General features: G+C 42.4%; 1 protein-coding gene across 3 annotated transcripts in view; it reads left to right on the forward strand.

The window, feature by feature from the left end:
- Positions 1 to 20918, forward strand: part of FGD5 (FYVE, RhoGEF and PH domain containing 5) — a 95854-nt gene that overhangs the window by 16001 nt on the left and 58935 nt on the right. For all 3 annotated transcript variants that reach the window (XM_054076280.1, XM_054076282.1, XM_054076281.1), the window contains exon 3: positions 19962 to 20091. In XM_054076280.1, coding sequence (XP_053932255.1) covers positions 19962 to 20091 — 130 coding nt within the window. The remainder of the gene's footprint in view (positions 1 to 19961; positions 20092 to 20918) is intronic.

Here is a 20918-nt window from a genome sequence, read left to right on the forward strand (position 1 = left end):
TGCCCCCTGAAGGGCCGTTATTGTGTATCCCCCATATTTAGTTATCTGGTATTAATAATTAAACTCTGACTTGGGTGTATGACAGCATAGATCATCATTAGCCTTCTGTACAGTGTAGAAATAACGGGGCATAAGTGGAACTGGACAAAATTCCCTTGAACTTTGCCCAGTCCACAAAGCCTGAATCAGACTAAATTTTCATTCGCTTTTCAAAAGTCACTTTCTAGCCCCTTTTCTCTGAATAGCTGCACTACAAAGTGCAAAGCAACACAAACCAACTGTTCAGGCTGAAAGCAAAAGACAGCAGCTCTCCACCTCTGGGCCGGGAGACTGTGACCTATAGCATTGCCTTCACCCTCAGCAGCTGCAAGTCACAGAAATGTCACCCAAGTTACTGACTAAAATTTCATCAGATGAAAGTCAGCTAAAGTATTCTGGCACTTGCCTTAAAGAGCAGCTTCACTAACCCAGCCTGACCTTCAGAGCATCAGCCGTGCATATGGCAGTGTGATAAATGTCCAGGGAATGGGAAAGAAATACCTCAAACACTCATTTCACATTCTACCACAGTATTGCTTCCAGTGCTTTTAGGAGAGATGGAGAAAGTCTTTTTATCAGAGTTTTAGATAAGGTCAGGAAGACAGGATAGGTTGGGTGTTCTCAAAATTTCATTCCCTTTTTTGCTTTCTGCTTAAAGTCCATAATTTGGATTTACCAGGTTTGCTAAGTTTCAGTCCTTCTTTCTGTTAAGACGCTCAAAATCCAGAGAGGAAAGAAGATAGGAAGAAGAGAGGAATAAAAGGGGTAGGCCTACAGTTCCCTGACTAATCCCACTGTGATGTTGAATATTCATAAGAAATGAGCTAATAGCCCATGTTGCTGTTACTTATACATACCTATATCCTTCTACATCAAATGATCATTGATACATACTAGAAAAACTTCAATCTGATTCTTGTACTTAACCTACAGCAGGACTTTCTCAGAATTTGACTCTCAAGTGAATTCTTGGGGGTCAGTGTGGGGATTCCAATGCTCTCTGCAGTTACACTAAGAGTCGTGGTAATCCTAGTAAGTCCTAGTAAGAATAGAGTCTCCTGCCTGTAAATTACTCTCAAAGCTCCAAATTTCCACTGCTTTTCAAGATGTGCAGCACCTATCTGATGCTTCTCAGCTTTAGTACAATCAAGAAAGCTGATCACCTTTTCAGTATCCTGTTCCTTTATAAATGTGTTTTATTCCCAACAGATGTGCTTCTTTAAGAATTAAAAAAAATGGTTAGTAGAAAGTCAGGAAAAAAACGTTTGTGTGTTAAGCAAATGATATCTTTCCTTTAATTTGGCCAGAGTGAAGCAGAAACACACAGGTGCTTTGGGACTGATACAACAGTGCCAGCATCTGTGCTGGCATTGGAGAGGATGCTTCATGGGAAAGCAGCGATGTTAAAAGATTTGGAAGCAATCCTCATTGTGCATATCCATAGCCAGGCTGGGCTTCTGCCAGACCTACACACAAGATCACAAGGACTACGTCAGCTCACACCAATTCCAAAACATATCCCGAAATCATATTATGGTTAGACAGGGATAGAAACACTGCCTATGGTTGATGGGCCATAGAGAATGCAAATCCCCCTCCTTTTAAAGGAGAAAAATCCAGTGGATGAGCAGTTGCTTCCCCTCCAATGAGTATTTAGCTGTCCCCTTGCCTCACCACTGGATTCATCAACCTATATTCTATCAAATTATGCCACTTAAGTGATTATATCTTCTCTGCTCCCTGCAGGTCATCAGTCACTGATTAGCTCCAAGACTGCAGCCAGGGACAGTCTGTTTGACTGCCTACTCCCTACCCTTCTGTAGCATATACAAAAGAAGCCTAATAAAAGCTGAGCATAATAAACACCTTAGAACATGAATTCTCTGCCTAAAAATGGTCTGAATAACCTGCCGTTCAGACCTTCCTATGCCCTTAAGCTTAAGGTGAAATTTAAACCATTAGAGTGAATTTCCTCCAACACAGCATGTGGTTTTAACCAATGAAATCGAGATGTCATATTCCTGGCTCTCTCTGCTCCTTCAAATGAGAAGCACATATGTTATATAAGATTAAATCACCAACTCTTAGCAAGGTGCAGCATCGTATCTAAGCACAGCGTATGAAAGATAAGGTGAAAGCCTAGGGATAATTATGTAATGGAAGCTCCAGTGCAAACAGTTCATGCATCAAAATAGCAAGATTGTCCAAGAAAGGACAATCAATGTTGTCAGATTTAAAATAGTGAAAGAAATATACAGGAATAATGTATATCTTTTGTTATAATTTTGAATCAATGTCATTTATATAACCACAAGGAAATGCACAGTGCTTTAATTTACATAAAAGACCAAAAGTTTCCAAATAAAATGGTTCTTAGAAAACCCAATACAGTGATACTGCTAGGTTTGTCAAAGTGAAAGCACGTCACAGGTGCTCACATAATGTAGGGAAGGACAGACAGGCAGACAAAGAGGTGCTTATCTGAGAAGAAATACTGAAAGATGCCACCCCTTCATTTCTTTAAACTAGTTGAATAAATCAGATTTTCTTCATCAATTTCTTCTCCCTACTTTCCTCCACTTTCTTTTTCTTTCAATTAGTGAAGGCATTTGAAACAACTTAATTTAACTTCTAAAGTAGGTCAAGTAATACCCGCACCACAGAGTTAATTCCCAAGCGTGGTGTGACTGAGCCTATGTGAGTGTCTGCCTAGAAATGACTGCCATAGATCATAGCCTCTGTGTACTTTCCTCATTGCCAAAAAGGTCTGGAGATGAGTATTCTGGAAGGTTGTGGCTCACATATTCAATGTGTCATTCAAGAAAATGTAGCTATAATTGTGCCTCACAAAGCAAGTCTGTTCTCCCATTAGACAAGAAACCAGAACTATTTCTAAAAGGGTGGTCTGTTTTTTTACTCCTACTTCAAATTCACGCACTTACACAAAAGTGTGAGAAAGCTGGGAAGGATTCTATGAAGTATTATTAGAAGAGCTTAGGAAATCTCTTAACAATTGATTAGAGATCCCTTTCATTCAAATATTAATCAGACAGTCAACAAAAACTTTAACGGCTTTCACAGAAGCAGCTGAGATTAGGCCAGCCCTGCGGATCTTTATTGCTTGTAAAGAGAAAGCACTTTTTCATTTTATATAGTAAATGTCATTACCTTTTGTTTCCTTTAAAGACTTTTACTCTTTAATAAGAGGTAAGTAGGTAAAACTTTGCTCCCCTCCAGTGATCCCTGGCCCCATGTGCTGTAGTCACAGAGAGGTGTGTTTGTAAAAGCCTGTGTAAGAGAGTGGTTGAGAAAGAAGTGCATAGAGTAAAAGAGGAGACAGTCTGCATGCTAAGGAATTAATTGTAGAGCTCATGCCACCCAGTGTCTGTGGTTGAACTACGTAGCATTCATAAGTCCTTAACTATAAAACACTGTCTGTTTGGAAGGTCATTGCCATTAAAACATAAACATAGTGATGCTAATTCCCTGCTCCATTGAATGCAGTTACGAGTAGCTGAGCTTGGCCCTCCAGACGGTTGTTCTTCCATAGACATGTTGGGGTTGGACAGTCAGTGGAGCTCATGCTGGGGTGGAGGTTTTGCCTGTGGTTCTGTTAGGAACATTGTGTGTGACTCTGAAGCATGGAATCAAGCCTTTTGCCAGGTTTCAGTGAATGCATCTTGCCAAATGCAAGTACATCTTCCCTCTATCTCTTTGGGTTTATGTTGCATTTGGAAGGGAAGTTCCAATTTGTGACCTGATTTAAGTAAAGCAAAGGGCAGGAGGTAAAACAGCCAGGTGCAGGGATTTGACCAGATGTCATTGACAAAGTAAAAAACTTTAGAACTGTAGAATCATAGAATAGTTTGGGTTGGAAGGGACCTTGAAGATCGTCTAATTCCACCCGCCCTGCCACGAGCAGGGACACCTCCCACTAGATCAGGCTGCCCAAGGCCCATCCAATCTGGCCTTGAACACTTCCATGGAGGTGTGTCCACAGCTTCCCTGGGCAAGGGAAGTGCCTCAACACTTTAAATTGCTTTAAATATAGATGCAATCTGCCCCTTTCGCTGATAATTAAATCACTTGAACTGTGGCCCTAAGGAAACCATAAGGCTATGGTTGTTTCTGCTTCAAAAATGAGCAAACAAGGGGGAAGAATTGTGGAGAGGGAGCAAAAGACCCTCATACACGAGGAGGACTTGTGAAAGGAGATGCAGTCCCAAATTTCCAGCTGTTTTTTTCTATAAGACAGAGATGGAAGAAAGCCACATGATTTTTTAGCTGAAGAGCAGGTTTTGCTCTGTAATATGTTTGCCCTAGGTGCTGCCTAAATCAATACTATTCTCTTCCCAAAGACCAGCCCAGTTACTGTAGTTTCTTATTTAGAGGAAAACTGAGGAGAATTTTGTGGAGAAGATAATATCATATTGTGCATTTGTTTGTTTGTTTGTTTGTTTTCTGTAGGTCTGCTCAGGATGGGCATGGCTGTTAGAGGAGACCCAAAAAAGATCCCCATTTTCAACACTGTTCAAACTGCCTTTTAGCTTACTGCTGTATACAATAATAGCAATGCTGTCAACATCAGTTCATGCTCTTTTACCTCACATTTGAAGCAGAAGCAAGTTAATGCTAAACTAGCCCTTGAGACAAACTCGGGCAAAGCTGGCTCTCAAGGCATTAGGACTTGGGAGGAAAGTTAAGTGCTGAGCTATAGATTCAACCTAGACAGCAAATAGTTGTTTTAGGAAAGATGTTCCCATCCTTTCCTCTGTTTGCTTTCTCAGAAAAACAAATCCTAGCTGCTGATTCCATTCAGTTCCCAGTTCTGTGCCCCATAAATCCCTGCTCTGTGCCTACACTAAGCCAGCATGCATCCAGACCACTGATGAGAAGCTTTATGAGAATTTCCTTTTTATAGGTCAAGTGCTTCCCAGGGCTTGTGATAATGTTAATTATGGAGGTAGTACAGAAGTGGTTACTAATGGGGCTCGGGTCCCCTAAAGACCTACATGGATCTATTGTATGGAAATCTGCTGACAGTTATTAAGCCAAGGAGAAATGTGGTGATCATAAGCATGCAAGAGGTTTTTAAAGAAACAGAAATTATTTTTAAAAACTTATATAAATCTATACATAGTGAAAGGTGTCCCTGCCCATGGCAGGGTAGTTGGAACTAGGTTATCTTTAAGGTCCCTTCCAACCCAAATCATTCTGTGATTCCAGTGTGGAACATGTGCTGCACTCTGGATCTTATAGCTGGAAGAAAGTCCCTTAAAAACATTGTCACAGAGGGAGGGAGGATCAAAGATTGAGCCTAGAGACAAGGGAAGGAGACGATTTGACTTGTGATCTGGTGAACATGATGTGAAATAAAATCTCAGCAGCTTTCATCAGTTGTTGAAATTTGCAGCATAAACCTGAAAGAAAGTGTGGTAAGTTCTTTGCAGAGCAAGGGATCCCAATGCTATACCCTGACTTCGGGCTGTGCACAGCCTATTGAAATTCTTGACAATAGCCACAGCCCGCTTTGCCATGAGTCATGTCTTTATTTCTGTTTACTTTAGTATTGTCTGAATTGCCACAGGGAGTTAGAAGGTGATAGCGGTTAATGCAGGACTTCCAGGACTTTGCTCAGAGAAAGGGAGCAGTCTGTGGGAGATAACCTCTTGCTGCTCAGGTCTGGGCACAAGGAGTGCTTCACTTTGTATCACCAGGCATTAGAGCGGGTGGGGAATAGTCTTTCCAAGACAGCAAGGACAGAAAGACAGCTATTAAATGCTCTTGGATGCCAGAGCTTTTCAAACAAGCACCTCTGAGAAGTGTTTCTGGACAGTATTGGTAATGTCATATTGACACTGAAGAAGGAGAGATTTTAATACATTGTCCACATTTAGGTATTAATCTTACAAGATTTCCATGACCACTCTCCTGTTTCCTCCTGTCCTTGGACCATTTCGTTCTGGTTCACGCTAGGAATGCAGATGTGAGGGTGATACCAAATATGCCGGCAAATAAACTCTGACAGTGTAGGTACTCTGTAACAGTACAAGGAATTAGGAATGCAGTGTGCTCCCCCAGCACAGCTTTGCATTGTGCCTCACATCCTGCACACACAGCACATGTGTCCCAGCATCACCTCAGAGGGCTGCCACTGCTCAGCCACAACTTGCTGGATCCGACCCTGGCTTTGTTTTTGAGGAATCACAGTGCCATACACCTCACAGGAAATAGTCCCAAGTCCTCAGTATGTGTTGGCTTTATTAGCAACCAGACTCCATTCTGATAGCTACTTTTCCGATTAAATTTCAGTGCAGAGGAGGACGAGGAGTGTGTACATGTGGCCATCTTCATGTCCTGAGGGCTTATAAGCCTGGGTAGAGTTCTTTGTCTTCTGTGTTTCCATTACATGGACCAGAAATAGATTTCAGTGAGGTTACACGAGAGGAGGGAGCCTGCTCTGTATTGTGTATTTGCCCTCGATGATGTTCCTGGGGCACAGAAGTGGTGCTGGTGTGATTTAAGCATTCCTAGCACCGCGCATTATAAACAGGTACTGCAGAGAGGGTGATGAGACTGCAGATGGGCAAGATGCAGCTTGTTTGAAATGGTCAGGTCTTGTACTGTCAATGAGTGTTCTCTGCATGCCTTTCTCCTCTCCCACCCCCACCCTGAGACTTACAGAGAAGATTTATTGAATGAGAGATTGCGCATTACAATTCTGCAGCCTTTCCAGAACCCACCGCTCAATGATATGGGGTAAATCTCTAGATTAGATTTGTAACAAAAATGAAAGAATGCTATTGCATTTTAAATGCAAATCTAATCTAGTAGTTTACGGTTTGTTGTGCTACCCAGCAGTTATTTATAACGTACAGCACATTTTTAATTATCCTACACGAATTCTTCTTTTACAGGACCCAAGGGGGGTTAATGTAAAAACTGCCTTAAAGATTTGCTGTTCAGTGGCATACAGCAATTAATTTTATCTTAATCGACCAATTAGAGTTAATGGATGGATGAACCTATTTAAGAGGCACTGTCTGTTTTGCCAAGACCCCTCTTAAAGAGCTCATAAAAGAACCCTTTCACTTGAATAATTGGCTGGATTAATTAGATGCTATCTTTCAAAGGCCTAGAGCAAGCAGATTTAGACCAGTCATCAGTGAACAACACCTTTTGGTGCTCTGTCTCACTCATGCTGCACTGGCTTTATCAGTATCACAGGGATGTCCTCAGACTTCTCCAGTGAATTACACTTAGGTGCTGATGAAAGGAGATAAGGGCAGTTGCTTGGATCTATGTTCAGCAGTCCTCATCCAACCATTCTCAGCTATCTCAAATTAAATACCTCTTCAGTCTCTTGGCAGTTTGTCCTTTATATCTTGAATACATTTAGTGAATTTGGACCACAAACTCGGGTATTGACCTACTACATCTCCCTGATGGGCCCTCTGAGCAGGTGGACCAATTCAAGAACAGCTGGTTTGGTGTTTCTGATGAAGTTTCTCAGTGAGGCTTGTTGACACTCTTACATATCAGGTATCAGACTGCACTCTTAGTTCCGAGAGTTGGCTCAGAAAGATCTCTTCCGTAGCACACATGCCTTCAGAAGTGATGGTCTGCGTACAGTACAGTACATCTTTGAAGTCAGATTTCTGGTCCTTAAATAGATAAGGACAATAGGTGAGCTAAAACTGAGCACTTCAAAATCTTTCCCTAAACTTTCTGCTTTCCTATTATTGGCTTAAAAAATTCCAGAAAATGGTAGTGAAGTAAAAGCACCTCACAGTGAATACACTCAGGGTAAAGAGCCACAGTGAGAGTGACACATGTAAAATGACAGAAATGTAAAAACATATTTTCAATTCTGCTGGACAAACAATTTATCTTTCCATTTGATTGTAGTTCTAAGGAAAAACATTGCTTCAGCGGCTGCAACAGAAATAAAATATGTACGCCTAACTGAAAAGTCCAAGGAAAAAACCCCCACAATATAGGAATTCTGTAGTTCCCAACATCTTCTCTGATTGTTTAAGTTGCAAGTTAAAAAAGGTACAGATACTGCAGTAAATGAACTAAAACATACTTTTGAATTACAGAATTAAGATGGTTTTGATTTTCCAGAATTAATGGGAGTGGGAGGCAGAATTAATTAATAGATTAATCCCAGCCAAATGTCACAAATCTACACAATTTTTAATCATGCCAAGCCTGATTTTTCAACTAGAAAAGCCTCAGCCAAGCAAAACTGCCTCTAGTTCTAATTTTAGTCTGGGAACTGAAACTGATAGGAGACAGAGGACAGCCACTGAACACTTTTATTCAGCCCTACATCTTAGTAGTTAAGCTCATTGTCTCTCCTTTTGGAAATATTCTTCTTTAACAACTAAGCGACTCTCTGAAGAAAATTCAGTTCACTTGATGTTTCCTGCAAATGTCAGGAATGAGAAGCCTGGAATGAGATGCAAGGTCTTGGTTAGTTCAGAATTCCAGGAGATCCGCTTGTTTTCCTGGTAAGGCTGCAGGGTAGTTAAGTCTCAACTCTGATATGTACTTTCAAGTCCAAAGGGAATCCCTGCTAGAAGGACAACCATGAAGATAAGGGGTTTCTTAGTAGTGTCAGTTCCTTTCATGTGTCCTCTGATCTCTCTGAAAACTGATAGGAAAAGCTGCCAAACCTCCCTGCCCTTCTGGTAGGGAGATATTTATGCATACCCAGCTTGCAGGAGCTCAGGAACTCTAAAAACCAAGAGACTGGACACTGCTTTGATCAGGGCTGGTCTTTGTAACTGGGAGAGAATCATTCGGGATACAGTCTCCCTCATGCTGCCTGAGGTCACTGAACCTCACAGAGCCAGCACTGTGAAGCACAATTACAATGACGCAGGAAAAAGAAGATTGCATTTTCCTACTCATGACCAAATGACAGGACGAGCATATGCTGGCTTGAGAGCAGCAAGACAGCTCAGTTTTCAGCTTGTGTTTCAAGAGATATGCTATCTAAAACTCCCCAGCTCTTTTCTAGCAGCAAATTGATGTCAGGGATCTTAGAACGAAGTGAAGACACATTTAGCACCAGCTACCATTGCTTCAGAAAGTCTCTGTGGGAGAGATTTAGGCCACAGTTGGCCGTTTATGAAAATGGACCTCAAGAGTGAAGGACATGAGAAAGGTTGTATAATGTGTACAAACTCCTTTGTGGTTTTGGCAACACCAATAGCTGGAGTAATGCTGACAGCAGTAAGGGAGGAGTTTGTTAAGTCTCACTCCAGTCAAAAACACTTTCTTATGGTTTTGGGTTTTGATTTGGTTGGTTTTTTTTTGTTGGTTTGGTTTGTTTGTTTGTTTGTTTTTAACAGGGAATATTACTATTGTCATCTAGACAGGTTTCCTTCTGATCCTACCTTCACTCCATTTCCCCCCTGGTTTGTTCCCAGACCTGGCTGTGTGGCGTTTTTGATTAAAGCAGCTGGTCCTGCTAGCACAGGGAAATGACAATTCCCCTTCCATCGTAACAGTCCTGCAGGGCAGCGTGGTGTTCATTATGTTGAACTTTCCATGGAGAGTATGGAATAATGAACTGGCAGTAAAATGAAAATAGAACATAAAGACTCTGGTTCCAAGTTTTAGTGACTAGGTTACGCTGCCAAAAATAAACAAAGAAAGAATAATCAGGAACATACTCCTGATCTCCGATATGTGCCATGTCATCAGACAGTTTCTTCGTGTGGAATCTAGCATCTTGTTCTAACTGGATCCAGAACTCATAGTCAGAAAAACATTGGTAAATGTGTCATAGTTGAAAAAGTGACTATATAAGTGGAATCTGGATGAGAAAACAGTAACTGTGCCAGATGCCCATTTGGGTACATTGGTAAGTGCTGTTGATTTGTACCTCTGAGGATTTGTACCTCTGAGAATCTGAACAGCCCTGATAATTCAGGCTCCCACCTGAAAACAGAGCAAGCTGAAACATTTTCCAAAAGGGAGAAATTTCCTTAAGTGTTGTATGTGAACAATTTATCTGTTTGACAAAGTTTAAGGGAAACTCCTGGATGCTGTAGCCTAAGACCCAGTCTGGTTTTCATCCCAGGTCGCTTTGAATCAGTCAACACTGGGAGTTGGTTTCTGAGTTTCTCACAGCCCAGCCCCTGAAACACCAGGCACAGGGAGAAAGAAAGGTTTTTGTCTCAGGGCAGCTAAAAATTGACACAGTTCTGCTTAATTTCTAGAACATCTGATATAATTTATTTTCAGTTTTCTGAGGTTTGAAAATAAATTTCTAAGCTTCAGATGTTGCAGTAAAGAAAAACAGTTGTCTCCTGCTAAAGTCCTCTACAAAGTGAACTAACAGTCCAGATTCTGCAGTATTCAGAGTCTGCCATTCTATACATAACAGACAAAATCTGTGAAAGATTTCAGAGTATTTGACTGTCAGAGTCTGTGTAGAACTAAGTGTCTCAGGTGAAAAGTTGAGTGAATGGGATGATAATTCAACCAAAAAGCTTTGAGGCACGAAGAGGAGCAACTACAGCAGGATTATATTTTAAAACGCATCTGAGGATTTTTCACATAAATAAACATGGCATCACTTGAACTATGAAATCTGTGTGACAGGCCAGGAACTTCAGAGAATGGGACCATGATGGGAAGCTGGGAAGATTTGTTGGGAAGTCTTGGAGCATCTCCTACTTAAAGATAGTGGTGTTTTTTAAATAATAAGTGAAGAGATTGTTTAGGACAGAGAACAGCGTACCTGTTGCAAAACGTGATGCTACATCACCTGATGGTATACGGCCAGACAGGATCTTTTCAGTGTGGTTAGAGTTACTGCTTGACCTTTCGCAACCTTTTTTTGCCAGCGGCTTCAACACCATTCATAAAACAACACCTATCTGCAAAGGGGTTGTTGAGCATATCAGTAATTTCTCCACATCAGCCACCTACTTCCCCGTGTCAGTTACTCCCAGAGCAGGGAGAGAACTAACAGCTATGCTTTGATACAGCAGGCAGAGGGCAGCTGCAGGGAATCACAACACAAGACAGTAACAGGGCATCCCTGGATAGTCTCAAATCTGTAAAGAGAGTGGGCAGCTTCACTACATTTTCCATGGCTCATATGGATACTGCTTTTCCTTCACTAGCCTCCTTTCTGATCCACTCTATGATACACTGGTCTTCCTGCCCACAGTGCCCTCTGAAAAATAATCAGCACAAAGTGGTTTCAGAATATACTGGAGAGATAAGAGAACTGTGTGCACACCAGGACACACTGGTGTTTGTATACCTGCCATGCTCCCATGGCCTTGTGCAGCCTACACTAAAGCTCAGACTATGGTGCTAAAACAAGTTTAGCTGATCTATTCCCCTACTGCCTAGTGCCGTCGTCTTCCTTGGCCTTGGCCCTGTCTTCTTCCTCTGCATTGTTCCAGACTGACCCCAACCAGACAGCTAAATGGGCAAAACCTATTTGCTTTTCTGGTGCTGAGCTAGTTTCGAGTCGAGGACTTAGTCCCTGCACGCTAGAGTTATTAGTGAAATGGTGATGGAGGCACAGTGTGACTCTCCATACTACAGCTGTGATACTGTGCTCTGGCTGTAACACACACATACCAAGAGAAAGGGTTTTTCCCCTGGAAAGCCAAATGTGGAGCAAATCCTAAATCTGCCTGCACATAGAACGGTTTATGACAGAGATAGAAACAAGATTAGGTCACAGAAAACTGCTTGATGAGGGCCAGCTCTTGTCTTCTCTATCCCTGCTTCAAGCTGTCATAACTGGGCCATGGCCTCTGGCCACGTCGTTACACAAGCTCCTGGGCTGACAGTCCTGATGCCACTCATATTGCTGGCTGCTTCTGCTTGCCCCCGGCGCAGAAGGCTGGGCTGCACTTTCCACACTGGTCTGTTTGCTGAGTGCTTTGCCTAGCAAAGCCATTGAGGGTACCCCCTGAAGGATGGTGAATCAGTGCCAGTTTAGCTTGTGTTCGAGGTGTAAGCACAGTGTGATTTGATCTGAGTGGGGCAGAGGAACACTCCCAGTCTCTCTCGAGGAATTACAGAGGCTGCATTTCAAATGCTTCTGAGGCTTGTTCCTCTACCCTTATTGCATGGGTGCTATTTCATAACAGAGCTCATTCCTCATTTTTTCTTGTTCTTACACAGTTTATAATGCATACATTATTCCTCTTACTCCTACGTCAGGAATTCTGCTACAAATTGTCTGCCTAGGTGTTTAGGACTTGTTTGTTGCCTTAATACATGCAGCAGAGGAAAGTTATAGCCTCCACTTAAAAAGATTCCCTGAAACTTGGAACATACAAGCATTAAGGTTTCAAGCTTTGGGACTGTCTTTATGTCCGTATTCCAGTTCAGGAGTTGAACAATAAAGATACAGAAGAGCTAAACATCTTATTTCAAACAACCTACCTGCCATTTGAGTGCCATGAAAAACTCTCTTTCCACTTTCTATTAAAATCTGATGTCAAGTATGCATCCAGACAGTATTTTTTTTACCTTCTCACTTTGCTTTAGCAATTTTGATGGACTTAGCTGTTTTGAGATGAATGTAGAATGTGGATCTTAGGGCTTGAATTTGAAAGGAATAGGCTGATAGGTTTACAGTATTTATTCCTGAATATGTTAAATATCACTTTGCAGCCCCACCCAAATAAAAATCTTGGGTTTAAAATAAACACATGACCTTCATTGCATAAATCCACCTCATTATGGCCCATAAGGTTTTCTTTTGGGGTCCATAAGGTTACTTTGGAGATCCATGAATAACTTAAGTCATTCATCAAGCCTCAGAAAGCCTGACAGTGTCCAACCAAATTGTTGTTTTGATTTATCCTGAGTTGAAACCAGTTCTATATACATGTATGTAATCCTGCATGGGAACTGCTGGTTTGTTCCTTCTTTTTCTGCAGTTGGTAGCCTGGTGGTTGGCTTATTCTGTCACTGATTATGAGAGGAAATCAGAGCATCTTATTCTGCTCAAAGATCACAAGTATAAATATGAAGTGACTTCACTAAAGGCAGGGTGAATTCTTCCCAGTTTTACACTGTTGTATCCAAAGTCAGACTGTCCCTAAGATAAGTCATTTTATAGAGAATAGGGCAGAAGTGCTGAGTGGTTTAATTGTAGGGGGCCATTTGTGCTGTGGCTAGGAGTGCCTCAGCAAATCACTTGAAGCCCATCCTGATAACTAGTGGATGTTTTCCTTGATGTCTTCTGTCCCTTGATGTGCGGTATGGAAAGTTTCAGCACAATGCAGATGGATGGCCTGCAGCATATGGTCTGGAAAGGAAGAGGAGTCTCACAGCACAAACTAGAGACTTTTGTCACTGCCAAGCATCATTTTGCCCCTCTCAATTCAGGTTTCCAAGCATTGCAAGGATTCAGCAGAGCAAAAGGTTACCCGATGGGGAATAATAGGGTGCTTGGCAGCAGCAGGGCTGTGATTTAGCAAGGGAAAGAAGAAAAAGAAAAGCATAAGAGCTTGGCCAATGCCATCAGGAAAACCTCTGTTGGTGCTGTTGGATAGAAAAGTTCTGGGTGCTTTGGGAAGTGAATGATTTAATGAAAGTAAAAGCCTGTAGTGGCTGACATGCGATGTAAATAATGTGCTCAAAGGAGTCTATAAAGGGCAGAGCTGCCTTTAATAGCCTATTATGTATTATCGGCCACCCTATTGTACCTTCTGGCATGGTGGGGCGTTGGGTGCGGTGCGGCCGAGCGTCAGCCCTCGCTAGTTCATTGCCAGGTCATCTCTGGGGAGGAAGTGTTCCCTGTTTACAGGAAATGCAGGACAAGGGCCGGAGGGCCAGGCTGAGCGCAGGCTGAGGCTACCATGGCTTACCGCCTCACTGGTGTGCCTGGGAGAGCAGGGTGGGGGTGTGCCACTTGTCCGAGGCCCAAGGACGCCGTGTTTTGTTTTCAGGCATGTCCAGCTTTTACGGTTGCTTTGTTTTTCCTAGTGGTGGGAATGGTGCTCACAGACAGTGGTGCAACCTGGGGTGCTTGTGCCTGAGCCTGATTGGCTGTGCAGGTTTGTGCAGGTACCTCAAAGCAAGAGCAGCCCATCCGTCCCAGCACATCTGGGATGTGGCCAGTGAAACTTCATTGTCCGGCTTTCTCTCATCCCTCCTCTACTTACACTGCCCCAAGCTGGGCCAGAGGACATTCCCTGAGATAGAGCCCAACCCCCGTGTGCTCCTCGCTGCCTGCACTGCCTTCCAGAACTGGACCTGCACCAGCACCATTGTTCTGCAAGCACCTCCAGGAGAAGTGGTTGAAGGTGGGACAGTTTTGTCGCTGAAGTTGTTCAGAACAGAGCCTTAGGCATCTGACTAAAAATCCTCTTCCCCTCTCCTATATCCTGCTCCACACCAATGCAACAAAGAGCAAAATTCAAATGTAAATGTTTGTGGCATGAGGAGTAACTCTTCTGGCCTTGGCTGGCAAACAGCTTATACCTCAGAGTGTGAAATGTGATTATCCCTGTGTTACCTTGCCTTGTCGGGGTACGTATGTTATTAACAGACATCATGTCTTTCCTGCCCTTTTCAGACTCCAGCTGCAATATTTGCCTTGATGGTCTGCCATAACAGGGCTAAACTGGCTAAACACGTGCTGCTCTAATAGGCATTTCCTTCTATTGGCTTTAAATGCATTTGGACTTTAATTTCCTTCAGTAATGAGCCTTTCTTTTGCAGAATGAATTAAAAAAAATCATTTACAAATGGATACAGGAAAATAAATAATCAGTTTTAATATAACAAGGTCATTCAGCACCCCACTGCCTCTCCCAATTACCATCACTGCATTGAGTTCATATGATTTTAATATCTTGCAATAAGGATGTCACTGTCTGAGAAAGACAGAGCTTGAACTAATAACTCCTAGGCATGTGACTTGAAACAGAGCCAGGGACAGGGATATGGCATGTGGAAAAAAGTTGCATTCAATCAATTTGATCCAGCAATAGAGGATTTTCTGGGACGCTTTTTGCTTTTTATTTTCCCTCTCTGCTGGATGGAAGGCATTTTATGTATGTGGGTTTTGCATAACCCAACTGTGTCCAAGTGAGATTTTTGTCTCTTTCTTGCATCCAGTGCATTATATCCAGTTATGAGCTAAGATCCCTATGACAGAGGAATCCAAATGGACAGAGGCTGGGATCTGTGGATGGGAAGGTTATGGCAGCAATTTACTTGTCTGTACCTTTCTAGGTAGTTCCTGCAAACGTGCTTTGCTGACTCAGGGCAAATAATTGCCAATGCAATCACCAGTACAACAGTGAAAATATATTTAGGGTCATAACTGGCATTCACTTCAGAGCTTTGGTGGATCTAGGCCTCCCTGAATCCTACACTACTGCCTCTCTTTAGCAAAGAATTGAAAGAATTGCCTTTTAGCAATCCAGAACCATGGTTTCACTAATAAATGGATGAAACATCCTAGACAAAAAGACCTTGTATCCCCCACAAAAAGCAGACCAGAAGTCAGCATTTACCCAAGAAACCCATAGAATTCACTTACTTCCTATTCCCACTCTGTGCAAACAGTGACTATGATGAGCCGTGTGTTAATAATTACTGGCAAACACGTCTTTAATAGCTGTTTTTCCACTGTAGGAGTAGGACAAAGGATGTGGTTTCTAGCCTCTTCTACTGCTTTCTTCATGTTGTGGTGACATTTTGGACCAAATACTACTTTGGTCTTAACTTTCAGGCACTAGTGAAACCATAAGAAATGTTCAGGAAATTAATGTTCAGTGTGTTGGTGGTAATTTAAGTTGCATCATCTAACTTGCAGTTTGCAACAGGTACAAAGAAAACAATTCAGCAGGATGTCTGGAAAAAAAAGGACCTTTTTCCTTTCCTTTCCTTTCCTTTCCTTTCCTTTCCTTTCCTTTCCTTTCCTTTCCTTTCCTTTCCTTTCCTTTCCTTTCCTTTCCTTTCCTTTCCTTTCCTTTCCTTTCCTTTCCTTTCCTTTCCTTTCCTTTCCTTTCCTTTCCTTTCCTTTCCTTTCCTTTCCTTTCCTTTCTTTCCTTTCCTTTCCTTTCCTCTCCTTTGACAGGCAGAAGATAGGGAGTCTGGTGTCATTAACCGAATGCTTTGGGAATCATTAAGCAGGGTATCCTTTGCCTGACCTTTGGCTTTGATCATCTTTTACGCTGTATATAATTTATGGAGACAAATTATGGGTTCAGTTCAAATACAAACACAGCAGCAGTTCCTTAAGTGCTGCACTTGTTCATACCATTCTTTAGACTGAAAGTATGTCGAAACCTACTTCCAAAAGAAACCAATTTAGGCTAAGGAAGCTAACTCAGGCTGGCTGGTGACAATGAGTTTGTTCCTGCGATTGATGATAAGCCACTCAATCTCTTTCTCCAGAAACTGCCTTTTGGAATACTGAAATCTGGATTTAGAACCTGTTCCCTGTCTCTGAAAGGACACATGAAAATGATGGAGGTGCTTAGAAACTGGGACAGGGGAATCTGGATGTCCTCACTGGCCACATCTCACTTGCTTTGCCCTGGAGATTAGTCTTCCCAGGCCTTTATTATAATAATCGTGGCATGGTACTTGTGCCACTGTTAAATGTCCCAGTGAAACTCTTACATCTCACTAATGCTGACTGAATAACTTCTAAAAATCCTAAAGAATTTATGTGATCATTGATGAAGAATGGGATAGGTCATTTGAAGGATAGGAATTAACGGAAGAGCAGGTGTTTCTTTGAGAATTCCACATTCAAGCCAGATAAAATACAGTATTTGTCAGTCTGTAAATCATGTGCCCCCTCACTTCCCATGCACGTAATACCTGTGCTATGGAGCGATCATCCATAGCAGAGACTTATGACTTTATTAACAAAGGAGCTTGTGCTGTTACAAAAATCAGTTAAGCTTCCCGCTCCTCGATGGCTTCATCCTCCACTCAGTCCACAGATCTTTTTTCTTTGAGGTCAAATGTAAACATCGCTATAGGGGCAGGACAACCAGAGACTCCAGAGCACTGTTTTCCAGAGGCACCAATACGTGGGTCCTTAGCTACCTAGCAGAGTGCCTCCATACAGCTTCTCCCTACTCCCTACCAGTAACTCTGCTAATTATAGTGTACCTGGTCTAAATAAAAGATTTCTGTTGCACTACCTCCTCCTGCATTTATTCAGCCAGTTTAAGGTTAGACTCTCTGAGAACGCCCATCGCTTCCATTTTTGTGCTGGCTGACTCTTGGAATGATTACAGACAACTGCTGAAGGAGTGGCAGATAATGTGTCTGCAATCTGCTCTCATTCAGCCATATCAATGCTACATGGAAGAGAATTAGTTGGGGATTACCATGTCTGTGGAGATACTACCAACTCTGGGACTATTTCTTCCCTTATTCTCCAAATCCACACTTTAATAAAGCATCTTTCAATACTTACAGAAGGCTTGTAAGTAAACATATAAAATGAATGAAAGGATGTGAATTCATAGGAATAAAATGCATGCTGAGTATCAGGAAAGGTGTACTGATGGCCAGGGTAGGACAGTCTCAGAAGTGAGGACCTAGTGCTGCTGGAGTAGCTGGAGAAGAGCAGGATGGAAAGGGTGGTACAAACATACCTCTGCGCATCCCACGTGCAAATGAGACCCATAACATTTTGGGACTTCTCTTTAAACACAAGCCAGTGCCACTGACTGCAGGTCTGCTGTAAATGTAGCCTGTGCAACAGTTCAGCAATATTGCAAGTTTTGCTACTGTATGAGCCTTTAATAATGCCATTCATAATGATTACCAGAGTAATATACAGAGGCATTCTTCCCAAATTATAATGTGTTCTTACATTAACATAATGTAGTCATTTATCAGAGGCAGAGAGAGAGGGAGAAAAGCAGGGAGGAGGGACTTAATTTCACGTCTGCTAGGGCAAACAATTACAAATGGCAGAAAGGCTGTGTGAGTAGACAGATCAGCTAAACTATTAATAAGCCTCCTGAGCTGTTCTGTCTGCCTTCCTCTTGCTTTCACTTGGGCTGAGGCCCCTTTGTTGTAACTAGGCAGGGTTTCAGAATGATGCCGCCCACACTGAAAACCTCCAGACACTAATAATAAATAAGAAAAGACAATGGTGAGGAACAGTGGTGCTGCCTGGCCCTTCACCCAGCCATGGCAAATGCCCGGGCAGCTTGTGAGAGCTCCTTAACTGCGCGTAAGGGAAAAGCTGGCGGCATAAAAGAAAGGCTGGCAGCCACACCTGCCTGGGAGACACAGAGCCCTGTTTGTAGCTTGGAAGTGAATGCAGATATGTAGGGAGTTTCCTTTCCGAAAGGAAATATGAGTCTGGTCAGTGGCCTTGGGAGTCTCTCTCTTTATTGCCCTCCCACTTACATTAACCCATCTTCGCCCAACCTCCTGCCACTGTAGCATTGGCTTTGAAGCTTTGGATTTGTTCACATCTGGGATTCCCAAGTAGGAGATCAAAGGGAAATAAAGACACAAGGCAGAGCTGCGAAAGCAAATTAATAAAGTTTCAGAGGAAATGAGAACTAATGAAATTGTATACAGTGAGTAAGCCAGGCCCATGTTACAGACCAACCTGTTGGCAAAGATGCCTACTGGAACACATGGAAATGTCAGACTTTGTTTCTCAAGACAGCAGACTTGCCCTGGTTGGCTGAACGCTGGAACCTACCCCTGGAAGTGCAAAAGGCTTGTGGCCTTTTGTAAGCTTTATATAAGCTCTCAGAATGGTACGGTGGCCAAAAATACTAATCTGATGTTTGAATGTAAAAACACAGTAAAGTCAGGTAGAAATAGATGAGTGTTACCACCGGTATACTTGGCACTTCTTCTGCCTCTTGGAATATTGAGGCTTGTGTTGCAGCACCAAGAACAGCACAAGGACTGCCTGGTACTGGTGCTAAAACAGTTGGTAAATTGGATAACGCTAATGGATAATTGGATAAAGTTCAGAGATTTTAGAATGATTAAATGATAGCAGGCATGACATCGTGAGGCACCAAGAACTTAACCTATTCCGTATAAAAGAAAAAATGAAGGAACAACCTGAATGCAGCCTGTGAGTACCTGTCCAGTAACGAAATCTGGAAGGCTGCCTGCAGTTCAGCAGACAAAGAAAGAAGATCCTGTATCAGGAATTTGGAGCTAGGCAATAAATGACACCTTTCTAAGGCAAAGAGCAGGTGCCATCGGAGAACCTACCTCTAGTCATGCCTTGTGGAGGTTTTGAAATCGCCAGTAATTTAACTTTAGAAAAAGATGGGGTTTTTTTTCCTAAATGAAGCTACTGGGAAGCCACTGGCCCGTATTACACACCAGATGCATTACTGCTATCACATGGCTTTGTCTGTGTTTCTGGAGCTGAATTCAGATTCCCTTGAAACAACACAAGGATTCTGGGATCTGAGTACCTTGTGCTTTAATTCATGTCGTTGGTACTACAATTATACTTTTCTTACCCTTTTGATGTTTCCCCAGAAATCTCATTGTTACAATATCTAACTTCCGTTTTTAGTGAGTACTGAGATACAGTGTGACTTTTCCTATATCCATTTGAAGGGTTGAATAGGGAGGAACATAGCAGTTCTGGCTACAGTTTAGTGTGAATGTTTTGCTCCAAACTGAGCCAGAACATTGATCATTTGGGGAAGCTTGAAGTTCAGTTAACTTTCCACTGCTTCTTTTAGATCCTTCTATTTGCCTAAGTGGTCGCTGTTGAGCCTGGCAGCAAAATCCTAAAGCTTGAGAAATCTTGCTTTCCAAGCCTAGCAGGTCTGCAGGGCTTCTCTTGTCCCCTGACTGGTTCTCTCTGGGTAACGTGTGGATTTGTTATATCTGAGCCATAGCAAGTGTCTGGGAATAACAGCATTGAGCTGGTCTGTTTTTTCTCTCTGCAGTGCCTACACGGAGCCCTACAAGGTGTGCCCGGTCTCTGTGATGCCGATGGAGGTTGTCACAACAGATGAGGAACAGAAGAGTTCAGAGGACGAGGAGAGCAGCCCAGGTGATCCCAGCCTCATCAACAAGGTAAAAGAGCTGAAAATGGGGAATATGTGAAACCTGGAGAGGGAGAAACAATGTACAGAAGAACCTGTTTTCTCATCTCTCTCTGCCCTTTGCCTGGTGCTCATTCAGAAATGTCAGAGCCATCAGTCCTTTACTCCTCCAGTGCACGAGAAGCAATTTACCCCATCTTTGGGGGTAAAATTTACTTTGCATGTGGCAAAGCCAAAGAACTGCAGTCTCAGGAGGGATGGGGAGACAATATAGCCAGCAGGAAAGGCCTGACTTGAATATCAAGAAAAAATATCTCAAAAGGATTTAGCTGCAATCTTAGAATTTTAAAACTACATAGAATAAAATGATAGCAAATACATTATTTGAACCAGATCTGCAGTGGCTGGGAGATGGAGTAAATTATATAGTAGGTCTATACCATCTCAATATTCTTTCAGCATGGGAAAATACTCATATTTAGGTTTATTTTACTGAGGCCTGATGAATATGGAGAAGACCATAGAATTGTGACCACAGCTTAAGACCATACAATGGCATCGAGCTGTTTTAGGCACAAATTAATCTTTGTTTTTCAAAGAATTTGTGAATATATGTGTTCTTGAAACCTAATATGAGCTTAATAATCTAACGTTGTGTCTCTGAGTACAAGCACCCACTGCACAGCCCATTTGGGGTGTGTGCAACAGATGTGTATGTTCTACTGAAGTTTTCCAATCTGAGCCTCGGGAACTAGGGCTGCACAGGAAAATAGCAAATCCTTATTTCCTACACCTCTTTGCCATTCATTTTGGGCTGGTCTCTCAGTGTCAGCACAGCTGTGCGTCTTCCCGATTGTA

The sequence above is a fragment of the Cuculus canorus genome, chromosome 11 (genome assembly GCF_017976375.1).
Source record: "Cuculus canorus isolate bCucCan1 chromosome 11, bCucCan1.pri, whole genome shotgun sequence".
NCBI classification, from domain to species: domain Eukaryota; kingdom Metazoa; phylum Chordata; class Aves; order Cuculiformes; family Cuculidae; genus Cuculus; species Cuculus canorus.